This window comes from Mustela erminea, chromosome X (genome assembly GCF_009829155.1).
Source record: "Mustela erminea isolate mMusErm1 chromosome X, mMusErm1.Pri, whole genome shotgun sequence".
Taxonomy (NCBI): Eukaryota; Metazoa; Chordata; class Mammalia; order Carnivora; family Mustelidae; genus Mustela; species Mustela erminea.
Window position 1 is genome coordinate 33735153 of NC_045635.1, and position 16679 is coordinate 33751831.

Sequence of the window (16679 nt, forward strand, 5' to 3'; positions counted from 1 at the left end):
GCAGGAGAGGCTGACGTAGCCTGTGGTCACATTTCCTAAGCATGAACATCCTTATTTTTTGCATTTATCCTATTTCTTGGTTTTGCCTTACTTTCTTCTAGACTCTCATGATGATTACACTCATAATTTAAGCAAGAAAGTTCTTTTATGTATCTTTTCCTGTAAGCTGACTCTCTATGAATGGGATCATTGAAAGAAACGTGCTATTAAACTCTGGCAGGGTCACCTGACTCCCATCTAAAACCCAGCAAATAAACAGCTATGTTAAAACACGAAACAACACTTGAAGTTCGTCACATGTTCTGGAGCCATAAAAGCTCATATTAAGGAGTTAAATTATGTGGATCACTATATAAAAGGTAAAAGGAGAAATTCAATACTTAACACCAAATGAAAAATAAATTTCACTCACCTTCTTTGATTTTTTGACGTCTTTACTTGGTGTTGATTCACTGTCTTCCAGGACTTCAGAAGATCTGCTCTTTGCACGATCATGCATGTTTCCTACAATAGAATATATTTAGAATTATGTTTTCCTAAGTAATGAGAAAAAGAAAAGTCCTGATGCCTTCAGTGCAACTCTATCAAGCCTGACTTAGGGGGATTACTAAAGAGAGTGTACCACTACCACTGGAGCAGTAGACAAGGTCTATATGGCCTACTTCCTAGAAGGTTGAGTTAAGGCAAAAAGCCCAGAATGACCTGACCAAAGTTGGAGATGTTTGCATGACCAGTACCCAAATATAGCTACAAAGCTAACAGTGAGAGTTAGGAAAGACTTCCATAAAATAGAAATTACTCTTTTTAGTTAACCTAGTTATAATTAAATTCTTTGTACTCATACGGACATGGTGTTTCAAATCGACCCAGTTATATAGCTGAATAATCATCTTTAAAGTATACTCATGAAGCATATGCATTCTTATAATTTTATATTATCAACTACTTAAATCTTACTTTTAATTAGTTCCTAATAATACATACAATATTTTAACATTTTGCTTCAAATATTCTAAAACGTACTACTCTGTTGAAGTTAGAAGGAAAAAAGTTTGAAGGAACTACTCTTCCTCCTGCCCAAGTTCAGATCAGATATCCACTACTATGAATGGTTATTTTTAATGAGGACACAGCAAAAAGCACACTTTGATGTGATGGTGGGGAAACATAATATAAGGGTTGCACAATAAAACCCAGATGATTTGGCTGTAGAAAATGTAGGTCTCTAGGGTAATCACTGTCCCCTCAATTTTGTGGCAGCTGTTCTCTGACACAAACAGGAAGGCCTGGGTCTGAGCCCTGGGGGAAATAATGGGCTGGCCAGCCGTGGCTCCAGGCCAGCTTGGTCTTTAGCAACGGGGTCTACCAGAGATATAAATTAAGATGTGGAACAAAAGCCCAACTTAATACCACTGGTTGAAAAATGTAAAAAAAAAAAAAAAAAAAAGTAGTGAAAAGGCTGTCCTGAACCACTTAACACTGATATGTGAGTCCCCGTGAGTGACGATTAATGAGAACAAGTACACCTGGGTCATGTATTTCATTGCTTGCTATGAGGCTCGTGTGTAAAAAGCAAGAAATAAAATACACATGTGTAAGCTCTAATGCCTCAACCACTGCACATGTGTGCACATGTATGTATACATATGCATCCATGCATGTGTGTATGTTAAGGTAGCTGGCCTTTTGAAGTCAAATGTGTTCACACCTTTTGGATTTTCATTGTATTCACAAATAGCCCGTTCTTCATGGTTGGTTTTCTTGTCCTATAAATGATAAAGAAGCAATATAATAAAAAACATAATTGTGATGGGCTGGAAAACATCATCTAGGTTTTAGGCAAGGGCTCTCGAGTCAGCCTCTAGCTAACAACATAAACATGTGACAACTGCCTCATTTTGCTGGGCTTTTGCCTCAGATGCTGACTGATTGCTAACGTCCCTTCTAGTTTCAAGTTTTTTGATTCCAAAAAGTTGAATGATTCAAGAATTCTACTCAAAGAAGATTCAGGAACATTAGCTGGTATATGAATTGGCTCAACATTTTATACTGTCGAACTGGAGATTCGGTTATTCTATGTTAAAGAATTTCAGGGACCACCCAAACTGGAACTCTTAAATATTCCTTATAAATCTTTCCCTCCCTCTGAAAGAAAACAGTAACTGCTAGAAACTTTTTTTTTTTCCCTCAGTGTGAGGAAGGAGTCTTGAGAAAGGAATTAAGGAAGAAAATGACCTCGACAGCACAGCCCCATTTTGTAAATGAAAAATACATGCACATGAAACAACACAGGTTTACAAGTACACATTCAAATAAAAGGACGAGCATGTTTCAGCGGTTGTCTGTGTTATGGAAAAGGAGAACTAAAAGGGAATCAATTTAAATAAGGAGGACCTGCACAGACCAAAGATGCGAGTGATTCATCAACAAGAAGGTATGATTAACTCAGTGCTCTGTGCAAGAGGTACAAAAAGTGAAAATGGAAACAAATTGACATGGCGTCATTCAGTTTGGGTTTCTGAATTCCCTACCTGTGAAATTAACCCAGAGCAGCATTAGCAAATGAATGATTTCAAACCTACCAACTGTCTCCTAGCAGTGTCCCACTTGGACAAAACTGCCAGATGGAAGAGATGTTTCTGCCATTCCTAGCGCCACTTTTAGGATGACTTCCTTTTCTTCAGTTATAGCTCCTCCTTTCCCTCCTACAATTCCTTTCTTCTGCACTGCATTTACGCAACACTGAGCACAGCCTCAAACACTGCTGTGAACAGCTTTCAGTTGTCTACATACATGTAAATATACGCATGTATGTGTGCGCACACACGGCCCATTTCTGCCACCAGTAGAGGGCTCCTAACTTTGTAATTTCATCATTTTAAGGACCCAGTGCTGAACTTCTCGGTTATTTCTCAACAGTATATTGTACTGACCCATATCAGTTCATTTCCACCCAAGCGGGGAACAAAATGCTACCAAGAAGTGTGGAAAGGGTGTGAGAAACAAAGTGTGCCTGATTCAAAGATCTGCTAAAGCTTTTCCTACAGCACAAGAACCAAGTTTTTCAGAGAAGTATTTCTGCTCCCAAAGGAAACTCCAGTCTGCTCTCTGCAGAAACCACAGAACTCATATGCTTGCTCTTAGGCAGGGTCTCAGGATTTAAGTGCATATCATCATACCTTTTCAATGGTGTCAATCAATACCTTTTCAACTGAGTTGTCCTTGGCTTCATCCGTTGGTATGTTCTTCTTGCCTTCCGGATAGTCATTAATTTCCTCATCCACGTCCTCGAATTCATCTTCTGAAAATTCGTGATCCTGTGTCAAAATTGATAATCAGAGAAGAAGTAAGATTTTCTTTTTTAAAAAAGAAAAACAGATTTGATATTGTGGTCATAAATAATTTATACCATCTCAAAGAACACAGAGAATAAGAATTCAAATACTGAAAGCAAAGAAAATGCTGCATAACCTATCATGCATATCAAGTTACTATATTAAACAAGGTTTTTCGGCACGTTGATCTATTTCAGCATTTTCAATGACTAGGATTCCCAAAATTCTATCAGCGTCTACTACAAGGTTAAAATGGGAAAAAATAAAACCTAAATATGCTTTCTGAGCTGTCTCAAAAGAATGCTTTTAAACTTTAGAGAAGTTAAAAAGCTTTCTACTGTAGCATTATAATATAATCATATCTATATATTACGTTCATTTTCCAAAACACAGGGATTTAAAATCACTTCAGAAGTACAATTCACTGATATTCACAAGAGAGAGTTAGGTATAATTACTTACATTCCAGAAAGAAGATAAAGGGACATAGGCAGTTTAAATGGTTTGCTCTTGGTTATTTAAAGCAGAGGGAGAAACAGAGGCAGAACTTAGTCTATCTGGCTCCTGTCCAACTAATCCAAATTATAAGTCTGTCTGTCTCTGGATTGGATAGAGTAAATCATGTAATACTAAGTCTAGGTGGAAAATATTAGTTATATTCTTTATTCTATACTGAGATTTTTTTTTGCAGTTTCATATTTTGGGTGGAATATTGCTTATTTTTTGTCATTAAGAGATCAGGCTCCTTACTGGACTTTTTTCTTATGCTTTTCATTTATGCACTTCACTAATGGCCCCCAAAATAGGCAAGGCAGTAAGTAATTAGTGCCCCTTACGCCCCTGAAGAATGTTTTTACAAAGTTCACCTCGGCCATGTTTACCTCAGACGATATACACACTTTATATTCCTTCAACACAGTAACTAGCTTCTCGTGGTCACCTTCCTAGTTGCTGTTTGGTTAAGGATGAGCTGGACACTGGAAAGAATCTTTAGTGGGTGCTTTGAAAATAACACCTCTCATATTTAACTCACCTTTCTTCTGGCAAAAATACCAAATGTGAGAGTTCAGGCTAGGGAGAGGATAAATATAAATGTTTATATTTCACACCTCAGTAACAGACATAAGTGGCATCCTCAGGCCAACAGCGCTAAGGGTGTGGCCCTTACAGCATTGTCACTAAGGACAAGCAATCCGGAAGGGAAGCATGGAAGCCTGGAAATTTAAGAGTTTCGGCAGTTAGGCAGCTATGCTGGGAGGGGTTGACTTAGGTTAAGCAAAGGTCACAAGGGGTACACGTGGGAGGGGAAGGCGAGAGAGGAAGACAGGGGACCAGGGTAGATAGCTGTATTGAAGGACATGCTGCACTTTCAAGTTGGATAGGGTTAACTACGAGGTAGCTACCATTCACCAGTAATTTCTAAAGCTTTCTTTTTTTTTCCTGTGTAACTTCCCCTCTAAGTGACTTACATTGTATATTATGCCTGGCCAGAAGCACATTCGAGAAGGTAAAACGATCAGAGACTACTTTGGAGGGAAATGGGAAGCAAGATTACTAGATTTAAGATTTATGGCTGATAGACAGATGTATTCATGTATATAAAACAAAGGCCAGTGGGAAAGAACAGTGATCCCGAGACGGAGAATTTCAGACTCCGTGCATCTCTCCCCCACAGGGAGGGATCGGTGAGCTATGTTCCAGCAAAGTCCTCCTCTCTTGAAGAATTCTGCTAGTTTAGCACCTGAGTCAACTCCAATCATGCTAGTTAACGAAGATATTAATGTAACCACAGGACAATATCATGCTATTATAAAAAGGAACATGAGGTTTTATCTTATTTTAGAAATAAGCAAAACACTCATCTCTTTTTATAATGAACTGTAAATTTACTCACAACTTTATGAAAATCTGTAACAAAGAATAACTGCTGGAATGGTATCATTTTCCAAATTTGAGAAAGCTCTTAGAAAACATTTTCACTAGAAATCACATCAACTGTAGAACTTTGCACTTAAGCACATTGAGAATTAATCTACTCACATCTGGACTACGACTTTAAATCACAGTACTTACCTTCAAACCGAAACAATTTAGGAGACATTGGCAGAATACTGTTATTTTACAAAGAGAAAGGGCAAAGTTTAAATACAATCTTGTCACCAGAACTACATAAGACATTAAGTAGTCTAGAATAGTCAGCGGAAACCCATCTCGTGTTGGGGCCACAGTAACGAAGTGAACGGGCCTGGTTCTCACAAAGGGACCACTGTCTCACCGGTCAGGCACAGCACAGGTTGCTGCAGTCTTGGGTCTGCCCCAGGGCCACATTTCTTATGGGGAAATACCAAGAAACCCCAACGTTCCTCACGATGTTTCAGGTTGCTTAAAAATACGACTACATTGCATACTTGAAAAACTAAAGGAGGTCCCAGCAGTTGGCGGAGTGGTCACCCTGGGGGGGACAGGAAATGCCTGGAAGGGGCTTTGAAGGGGAGCCCCTGGGAAGCACTTTCCCTTGATCTGGGTGTTGACTGTACAGGCATGCTCACTTTGTGGAAAATGAACTGAGCTCTACACGCATGAGAGAGGCTCTTTTCTAGATGTTACTAATCTCAGTAAAGAGTTTTAAACAAGTTTTTTAAAGGGGCTATAAAGTTTAAAATTTTGTGCTACGGTTCTCGATTTATGGGAACCATATGTACGCCATGTCGTACAGGGTAGACGGTGTTTTCCAAATAGGTTAATAGAACATTAAACTATAGCTACATAACACCAGGTAGGGAAGAGTATATATTTAAAATCTCAGTTTCAAGGTTTCTTAGGACAAGAAGGGCTAACATGGAAGCTTACTTTTATACTACACTAGAGCTCACAAAGGCAGGAGGAGAGAGCAGGAAGGCATTCAGTACAAAGACCTAAGTACTGCTTTCCAAACTTTGCACCATCAATCATGGCCTAAGCAGCGTCACCTTACAGTCTTTCTATAAAACGGGAAAGTGACACCAGCAATACCTACCTTGGAGGGTTTGTATCAAAATTAAAAAGATTATTTACAGAGAAAATAGCACAAGTAATGAGCATCTGCATATAAATATAAGTGATTTTAAGACTCCCTAGTGTACACTGAGGACCATCAAAAACAAAAACAAAAACAAAACAAAAACCAAGATGCTTGGATACCATTTTGCCATAATGTCCCAGATCTTACCACTACAAAATAGTTGATTTAAAAGTGTTCGCTTGGGGCGCCTGGGTGGCTCAGTGGGTTAAAGCCTCTGCCTCTGCCTCAGGTCGATTCCAGGGTCTTGGGATCAAGTCCCACATCCGGCTCTCTGCTCAGCAGGGAGCCTGCTTCCTCCTCTCTCTCTCTCTCTCTCTCTCTCTGCCTGCCTCTCTGCCTACTTGTGATCTCTGTCAAATAAATAAATAAAATCTTAAAAAAAAAAAGTGTTCGCTTATTTGTTCTACCCTCTTGTGCAGCTCCCTTTACTCTCTGCCAGGAGCCCCGCAGCTAGACCAAGCAAGGGAAGAGGGCAGGACCCGTCGGGAGCAGTCTAGGACGACAGGCAAGTGGAGGGGTGCCTTGGTGGGACTGTGAGCAAGTGCTGCCTCAGGTCCAAGTCATGTCCGGAAAACAGTTACAGTGTAAAGTTCCTCAGTATTTCAGTGCTGGATTCAAACATTACCAAAATCACTCTGTAACCAAACAAAGTGAGTCTGCAAGCCAGATTGTACCTAAGGGCTCCCAGCGTGACCTCCAAATTATTGCCTTCGAATGTCACTACTTTATAATTTCTAAACTTCTCCTTTCTGTGTGCCAATCCCTTAGTTCATTCCTAATCTGGTATTTTTGCCACCAAATCTGTTCCAGTATGACTCTGATAAACAGGCCTGTGAAAGTGGCCGTAATGCTGAGGATACAGAACTTCTTGCTGGTAGGCAGTTTTACTCTTTACATGTGAGTTATTTTTAAATCTATTTTGATAAAAACGTTAGGACACAGGGAAATCTGTTGTCCCATACCATCAGCTTTTCATCACACTTCAACCATCGAGGGGCAGTACTGGACCCACATATGGTGTGCAGACTTTCACTCTATCCCATATTTAAGGGGTTTATCATTATTGTTACTTCGTTTGCACAGATCTACCTCCATAAGCCAATGTTGGGTGGGGGGCTAGCAGCTATGTTGGATTTAAAAAGAAGTCAGGTAGACAAAACTAGACCCATGCACATTTGTCAGTGACCTGGAGATGATGGAGGGTAGTTCTGCACCTGACGTGATGTGGTCAGAGGAGATAATTAGAGGGACACGGGCTACCATTTGATGAGGACCCCTAACATGTTTCATGTGTGAACTAATTTAACTATCCAAAGACCCCTCCCTTTATAAAAAGAAATCAGTAAGACTCAGGTTAAAAAAGGAAAAGTGTTTCCAGGTGTCCACACAGCTAATCCGTGAAGGGCTGGGGTCTGACTCCAGGCCGACCGGGCGCCAGTGCCCAGGTTCTTTGCTGGCTCTGCTCACATATGTGCAGACGGGAAGAGCTGCCCTCAGAGCTGTCCCTCACACCCCCGCACTGAGACCAAGAGCACTGCAGGCTCTTCCTGTTGAGCAGCTCACTTCATCCTGTGCTTATGTGCCCTTGCATATAGTAGCAGCAAGTGCAAGTCTAAGGTGTTTTTCCCTAGGGCACCGGAGTCCCTGACTCTAAGGCGGCCTTCCTGCAGCTCCCTCTTTGCTGGCAACGTGGGCTCCGGCCGGGCCTCACCCAGCCCTCTCTGCAGCCCGCCACCATGCCTTCCTGGGCTCGGGCAGCACCCCTCTTTTCTAGAAAGTGTCCCAAGCCTGCCCTCCTTCTCTGACTTCCCTTTCTCAACCTCCCATTACCTATTGAGGTTTCCTCAAACTTTGTCTTCGGTTCTCTTCTTCTCGTACTATGAATGCTGCCTCTCACTCCACTCCACGGTTTCAACGACCCGTAAAAGCTGGTGATTCCCAGCCATCTCCCCTGAGCTCCAGCCCAGACACGATCTGCCTGCTGCACGGGTCCCGGATCAACAAGCGTCCAGCAGCCTCCTACGCCTGCCCCTACTTCTCCATTCTCACCCTTCCGGTGGCGCCCCTTCCACCTGTTCTTCACACAGAAACGAGAAAAGCTTGGCCTTTTCCCTCCCTCCAGGTGGCATCTCTTTACAAAGCCTTCCGATTCTATCCCCAAAGCTCTCTTGGTAACAGAGGTCCCCGACTCTCTGTCCACACTGTCCTAGTCTCCTCTCCTGTCTGTGTCTGCTCTCCTCGAGCTGCCTCCTAACCCCTGGATCAGGTCCCATTCCTCTCCAACCCACCAGACCATTACTAAAGCCCAAGTGTGATCACCTTCCTCTTGCTGTTCAATGTCTTTCAGAAACACATAAGGCCCTCCGCCTCTCTATGCAGAACCAAAAGATACTCTAAGTTGCAATCACACTGAAACGGTCTCAGGGCTGCCGTCAACCGGGAAAGCCTTCTGGCCCTGCCCCAGCTGCCTGTGTGGCTAGCTTTGACTTCTCACAACTCAGTTGACATTTCCCTGTGGCTCCCTGGAAGCCCTTCCTTGGCCCTTCTCCGAGTGCCACTCCTGAAATGCTCTCTGGTATATGTGAAGCTTCTGGTCAGCCTATAGAAATAGCCGTGAGTTCCCTGAGATCAGGAGCTGTATCTCACTCTCGCCGTACTCAGGGCATAAAACCACCATCTTCTTAATTAAGGGACTTCATGAAGGAACGCCATGGATTTGTTTTCAGATCCTATTTTTATCTTTGGGTAGCCCTGGCTAAAAAGAACATGGGAGGCGAGGGGAAATCAGGTAACAAAAGGGCACTGTTAAGCCACAGTTAAAGACAGGGTCACAGGAACTCTTTTGACCTGGTGTTCAAGTCATCTGTACCTACCTGATGTCCCTGACAGGTAAAAGGGCCACAGGAGGTTGCGTGTAAGCAGCGCTCATTTCTTGAGCTCTCGCTGATTTGGGAAAGCTTCCATTCGCTTCTGGGTGCTTGGTACATGCTTATTTGTTGATGAAGAGTATGTACCAAATATTAACTTACAGGTCAGGTGCAATGGAAAGAACGAAGGAAGAAGGAAGTACGGCGCCTTCCGCTACGGTAGCAATTCATCTTGAATACACACGTGTATAGCAAGTTTACCTCTATAATGAAGTAACAAAACATTTCATTGCACTCACCTCAAGAGCTGTTTCTGTGGTACTCCTTTGTCGCTTACCTGAAAATAGTTTTCTGCCAGAGTCCTCATTTGAAACTAGAACTCAATAGATTCTACACACACACTGCACACTGGCCTCAGTAACAGCCAGTGAGAAACTACCATCAAAGCCCAATCAAGCAGCAGATGGGGACAATAAAGAAGGAGCCAGTTACTCAGTTCTGTTTAATCAAGTGCTAATCTGCATCTCAAAAGGAGGAACACGGTGCCTGCCGAGCTACAGCTTCGAAAAGAGCATAGGGCACTTTTGTTGGCCAGGGAAATGGGAAGAAATGGGAAGGGAATGCTGTTTAAAAGTGGTTCTCTACACCAGTTCTAATACTGAGATGGGCACACATTCGGATCGCCATTTCAGTACTGCTGGCTAGTTGAGGTCTCCCCTCTGACATAAGTAACCTGAGGGTAAGAGTTTCTTTTCTCCCTGAAGGCTTTTCCTTTATTAACTTAATTCTGTCACTCATCTCAGTTAATCACTTTAAGTCAGCTTTTTAAATAACCATGTTGGGCCCCAGCATTAACAACACAGAGCTGTACACACTAGATCAAAGTACCAATTCCATTCCACTGACACTCACTGAATGTGGCAGAATTTGGTAGAACCCTGCAATGCCAAATTAGCGTGTTTGGTTAGTTAGGGGAATGACCAGAGATCCCTGCAGCTGAAACAAAATCTACAGTTGCTCCTAAGAGTTTCTTCTCTTTGTATTCTAGTCTCTCCCCCCATATTCTTTCTCACAGAGAATCAAATGTGCAAAGGATCCGGCAACACAAAATTCACAGGAAGTTTGCCATTGAGATCCTCCTTGCTCAAAGTATAAGAAATCCCTCATGCTCAAGATATGGAAGGGACTGGGGCGGGAAATCGGTTGAATCAGACCATCTAGCTGTATGATAAATACTGAAAATTGCAAGGTTAGATGGAATATACGCGAATAGAAATCTAGCTTCTCTAAAATTCAATACCTGTTGTTAGTTTCTCTTTCCACAAACAACTACTGACGGTATACATTTACATTTTATTTTACTTGAAACATTCTGAGAAGCAACAAACAGAATTACAGCGTAGTCAAAGGACACACTGAGGGTACGTAATAGACACTGGGAATGAGGATTCCGATAGTACAGTTAAAGCTCAGAAGTTATAGTTCAGAAATACAGAATGACAGAAGACAAGAGACATTAGAGCGCTTCGTAACTTTTTAAGAGGAAAGAACAATATATAATTTATAGAAAACTCCTTTAATTTTAAAGTGCAATTTTTCTTCCTTGAAAAGCTTTTGTGCAAATGACAAACACGATGGGAGTACATCAGCCCATTAGAATGAAGGAATCGGAGTTAGGAGGGACTATAGTTCTATCATCTAATCTGCCTCATTTTACACATGAGGAAACTGAACCCCAGTGAGGCACTCTGCCTGGCCAATAAGCACTTAGAAGTTTTACATGCTTCCTGAATATATATTCAGGTTCACCTCTATTTCATGGGATACACTGCCATTGGCCCAGGCAGGAACTAAAAGACATCACATTAAGATCTAAGCTCTGAATCCAGCTGACACTTGTAGATTGTTGCAAAAAGGGCACATAAAAGTTTTTTTTTTTTAAAGCACTTTAAAAAAAAATGCGAATTCTTCACTTCAGCTTTACAATACCATCCACCTTATAAAATTATTCCATATAGTAGGCAAATTGTAATCAGAGACCAAAAAGAACTCAGAAGAAATGCTTTTTAGCCCTTTAGGATCCGTGTCATCTTTAAAGGGACCAGTTTATATGCATAAATGCAACATTCTTATACTATACTCCTATTTCCTAAATCTGTCTTTACTGGGGAATATATCATGTTAATTATCTGCTATGACCTTTTCATATTTCCTAGTATCAGATTTATAATTTGGAGGGAAAACATAACCAAATATTAAAGAGGAGCCAAATTTGCCAGTGCTGCGTGTTGTCTTTATCGGTCGTTACTGCACCACACATACAGGAACCATGACAAAAAAGCAATTTAATAAAACGTATTAAATGCCTATTATGTGTAAGATGCTCAAACTGTTGGCTGGCCAACAGTTTTAAATTTAAAGTTTGTTAAATTTAAAATTCAAATTTTTAAAAATCTAAAAAGTTTAACAAACTTTCAAACTTCAAGTTAGTTACTTCAATTCTAAATAATGTGGTAATACATTATTCCAGAATTTTTTGGAACCCGGTGGCCCATTTTCTAAAAGTTGTTTGGACCGCACTGGCATTTTGAACCTCTGTACCTCCTGTTCTTTCCCTTCCCCCTCTGTGTTAGTGAGAAACTTTGGGGGGTGCGCCTTATCTCTACCGGATTTCACAGATCCTCTGACTTTGCCTGCTTTGTTGCACTCTTCGCCTCCCCCCAGCCGTCCCTGCTTTCCACTCTCGGCATCTCCTGTCTCCTCGTATTTCCCCTCTTCTTCCTCAGTATCCTCCTCTTCCCTCTCCCTCATTCCCCACTCTGCTTCTTCCCCCTCCCCTTCCTCCTCTCCTTCCTGGTCCCCCTCCCCTTCTTTCTTCTCTTCCTCTTCTTCCTCCTCTTCCCCCTCTCCTTCCCATTCCTCCTCTTCCTCCCCTACCTCCTCTTCTCCCTCCCCCTCTCCTTCTTCCCCTGCTTCCCCCTCTTCTTCCTCCTCCTCCCCTGCTTCCCCCTCTTCTTCCTCCTCCCCTGCTTCCCCCTCTTCCTCTTCCTCCCCTGCTTCCCCCTCTTCCTCCCCTGCTCCCCCCTCTTCCTCTTCCCCCCCTGCTTCCCCCTCTTCCTCTTCCTCCCCTGCTCCCCCCTCTTCTTCCTCCTCCCCTGCTTCCCCCTCTTCCTCTTCCTCCCCTGCACCCCCCTCTTCCTCTTCCTCCCCTGCTTCCCCCTCTTCCTCCCCTGCTCCCCCCTCTTCCTCTTCCCCCCCTGCTTCCCCCTCTTTCTCTTCCTCCCCTGCTCCCCCCTCTTCTTCCTCCTCCCCTGCTTCCCCCTCTTCCTCTTCCTCCCCTGCACCCCCCTCTTCCTCTTCCTCCCCTGCTTCCCCCTCTTCCTCCCCTGCTTCCCCCTCTTCCTCTTCCCCCCCTGCTCCCCCCTCTTCCTCTTCCCCCCCTGCTCCCCCCTCTTCCTCTTCCTCCCCTTTTCCCTCCTCCCCTGCACCCCCCTCTTCCTCTTCCTCCCCTGCTTCCCCCTCTTCCTCCCCTGCTCCCCCCTCTTCCTCTTCCTCCCCTGCTTCCCCCTCTTTCTCTTCCTCCCCTGCTCCCCCCCTCTTCTTCCTCCTCCCCTGCTTCCCCCTCTTCCTCTTCCTCCCCTGCACCCCCCTCTTCCTCTTCCTCCCCTGCTTCCCCCTCTTCCTCCCCTGCTTCCCCCTCTTCCTCTTCCCCCCCTGCTCCCCCCTCTTCCTCTTCCCCCCCTGCTCCCCCCTCTTCCTCTTCCTCCCCTTTTCCCTCCTCCCCTGCTCCCCCCTCTTCCTCTTCCTCCCCTTTTCCCTCCTCCCCTGCTCCCCCCTCTTCCTCTTCCTCCCTTACTCCCCCCTCTTCCTCTTCCTCCCCTGCTCCCCCCTCTTCTTCTTCCCCCCCTGCTCCCCCCTCTTCCTCTTCCCCCCCTGCTCCCCCCTCTTCCTCTTCCTCCCCTTTTCCCTCCTCCCCTGCTCCCCCCTCTTCCTCTTCCTCCCTTACTCCCCCCTCTTCCTCTTCCTCCCCTGCTCCCCCCTCTTCTTCTTCCTCCCCTCCTCCCCCCTCTTCCTCCCCTTTTCCCCCCTCCCCTGCTCCCCCCTCTTCTTCCTCCTCCCCCGCTTCCCCTTCTTCCTCCTCCCCTGCTTCTTCTTCCCCCTCTCCTTCACTTTCTCCTTCTTTCCCTTCCTCCTCTGCTTCTCCCTCTCCTTCCTCCTCGCCCTCACCTCTCTTTGTCCCTTCCCCCTCTCCTCCCTCCCCCACTTCCCCCTCTCCTTCCTCTTCTGCTCCCTCCTCCCCTTTCTCTGCTTCCCCCTCTCCTCCCTTCTCCGTTTCCCCCTCTCCTTCCTCTCCTGCACCCTCTTCTTCCTCTCCTTCCTCCACTTCCCCCTCTCCCTCCTCCTCCTCTCCTTCTTCCCCCTCTCCTTGTCCTTCCGCCTCTTTCCTTTCCCCCTCTTCCTTGCCCTCTTCCTCTTCCTCATCCTCCTCCCCTCCGCCCTCTCCCTCCCCTTCCTTCTCACCTCTGTGCTCCTCCCCTTCCCCTTCCTCCATCCTTTTGTTTCTTCCTTCCTGATGGCCTCGTTCCTGTTCCCCCTCCCTTCGCTCCTGGGCCTCCTCCTCTTCTGGGTCTTTCTCTCCCTTACCCAAGCCCTCCATCTCTCCTCCTCCCTTGTCTTTCCCCTCCCCGCCCCCCTCACTCTGCCTCTGTTCCGCTGCTGAACTTCCCTCCCTCTGGACTCGCTCACCTCCACCTCCTGCCTTGCCCTCGCCTCCACTCACCTCCGCTCTGTCTGTCAGGTCATCGGACAGGATCTCTATCTCCTCCTGCTTTCGTGCGGGCACTTGCACATGTTTCTCACTCGCCTCTACCTCTGGCTCCTCTACTCCACTTCCTTCTGAATCCTCTGCTCCTTCCTGCTCTTCAGGGATCTCTGACAAGTGGTCACATTTAAAATCGTATTTTGCCAGGAATTTGGACAGTTTGTGTTCAGTCTCCTCCTCCTGTCCTTGTTCGATAAATTTGCGGCTATACCACAAGTTTGGGTCCACTTCCACTTCGTCATCCTCTTTCTCTCCACTACTAAATTCTACTGACTCCGGCTGCTCGAAGCCGTCAGTGGTGCCTTGCTGACTTGCACTTTCGCCTTCCAAGAAACTGTCTGGCTCGTCTAGAGAGTCTCTCTCGCTGTCAAAAATCATATCTCGCTTGTTCCTCTTAGCAACCTCAACAAAATCTTTACTGTCTTCATCATCAATATTTATGTCTCTATTTGGTAAGTTGTCAAAGAACATATTAATATTTCTTAAATTCTCTTCAATTTGTCTCCTAGCCTTCAGACCTGCCATTTCGGCCAGCTCAGTTTCCTTCTCAGAGACTATTTCTTCTGCATCTGGATCCTTCTGCCACTGGCCTGCATCGCTTGCCTTTGCTATGGCCTTACTGTCAGGTGGATAAAGACCATGCTTACTCTCACGTCTGAACAGCCCACTTTGCACACCCTCTGCATGGGTGTCAGCTCGAGGCCCAGGCTGGCCTGGGTCACTACCTACGTCCTCATCTGAAAATGCTTCCGTAGTCATAGCTGCTTGCATCACGTACATTCCTTTTGCCAAAAGTTGTTTATAGACTCTCCCTTCATTCACTGTTTTGGACATCTCTTCACTTGCAAATCCTTTACTATCATCGTTTTCAGAGTGAGCTGTATGCTGCTTCAGTTTCTCAATTGTTTCTTGTTTCTGTAAATTTTTGAAGTAATCGTCATACTACTATTAGTTGACAAAGGGGACTTATCTACTTCAAAACACTGCCCAGATTTTGCATTACTCTAAGTTTCGCTAGCAGAATAAAAATGTCCAGTTTTCCCAGACATTTTGCTCAGACTGGCCTCTTGTTGGCGAGGACCGCCACCACTCTCTGAGTCTGCGGCACATGGGACTCTGCCGTGGCACACAGGTAAGCATCTCACTCGCACGCACTCACTACCTACCCTCATGTTGCCTCTATTCACACAAGTCAACTCATGTCAGGATGTCTTCACCCCTTAATTGGAATCAAGTCTCAAAGAGAATACATGTCCATACAGATTGTGTAAAATACCGATAAAAAAAAAGGTACACTTCTCTTATACGAAATCAGGTTCAGTTCCTTTTTTTCCTACCTTCCCTGTTATTTTAATTGTTAGACTTTGATTGCTCTTTGAATTCCGTGAAATTCACAGAATTAAAGAAAATTAATGAAAATATGAAATTGTTTAATATTGGAAAAAACGAATATGCCTTCTTATGCCTAGAAGGAAAATCTGAGATGAAAACTACAAAACTTTTAATCAGTATACTAAAAAATACGTTTCTTTTCAAAACAAATCTGAGTTTTCAAATTTTTGACCCTCTTCCTTTTATCTATTGTATTCTTTAATTATAATAACTTACATACATGAAACTAACCACTATGTGGAAAAAATACCTAAGGTAAAATGTTAAGACTTTTATAAAAACTACGAAATTAAAGACTGCGATTTGAATGATATATTACAAATATGAAATTCATTTCCTGCTGGACAAAATAAGGCAAAAATCAAATCACTGACCTAAATTCTGTAAGCTAATGAACTGAAATATTTGATAAATTTGGGTCTCTGGAGAGTAAAATCTCACTAAATCAAGTGCTACAAATTGTCATGAGTGCTAGGCCTAGGAAGAAGTCATTTTTTGCTCCCCCCAAAATTAAAACAGCACAAGTTAAACATTAATATATGGAAATACTACAATAAATCATTTTTTTAATTCACTAAAATAGGTCTGGTTGAGCCTCTACTTAAAAGGACTATGTCAAGTATAAAATATCAGTTTAAAAGGAAGTGCTTTCCTTCTGCTTGTTCTAGGTCCTCCTTTTTAAAAAGTCACAATTCTTTCAAGAGCCCTAAAGAGAGGCAGAGGCCCAGCTGCCAGAAATGATTTCTAAGTGTATGTGCCTTCACTTCCCTAGCATAATCAAACAGCATAGAAGAGGCAGAGCCCTGAGTCTAAGAGAAGAGGAAGGAGAGACAGAGGAACAGATGTCTGCTTGGAAGTGCAGTCAGTCAGTAAAGTCAGTCAGCCTTCGCTGAGCTTCCCCCCTGGGTTAGGAGAATAGTTCTCCCATATTCAAAATGAATGCAGTTACTCACCACGCCTCTGCCTCTCAGTAAAACAGAGGTAAGACTTAAAAAAGACTGGCACAAATTTTTAAAAGTCAGCAAGATCCTCTTGCATTTCAGTGACTTTGACTTTGAGGATATTTTAGTTTAATAATGTGACAAAGGCACTGGAAATATAAATTAAATATTGTCTATAAGCCTTCTTCCTTCAATTTATATTTCTCCAATTTACTTTTCTAATCTTCAAACCCCTCCTTTCTTTCACCCCACTGGTCCTTA

General features: G+C 43.8%; 1 protein-coding gene across 8 annotated transcripts in view; it reads right to left on the minus strand.

Annotated features, from left to right (window-relative positions):
- Nucleotides 1-16679, minus strand: part of RPGR (retinitis pigmentosa GTPase regulator) — an 85722-nt gene that overhangs the window by 39910 nt on the left and 29133 nt on the right. For 7 of the 8 annotated variants that reach the window (XM_032329851.1, XM_032329849.1, XM_032329847.1 and 4 more), the window contains exons 14-17: nucleotides 14044-15000; nucleotides 3204-3317; nucleotides 1709-1766; nucleotides 413-504 (exon numbers count right to left, since the gene is read on the minus strand). In XM_032329851.1, coding sequence (XP_032185742.1) covers nucleotides 413-504; nucleotides 1709-1766; nucleotides 3204-3317; nucleotides 14044-15000 — 1221 coding nt within the window. The remainder of the gene's footprint in view (nucleotides 1-412; nucleotides 505-1708; nucleotides 1767-3203; nucleotides 3318-14043; nucleotides 15001-16679) is intronic. The other variant, XM_032329852.1, reaches the window with a different exon arrangement.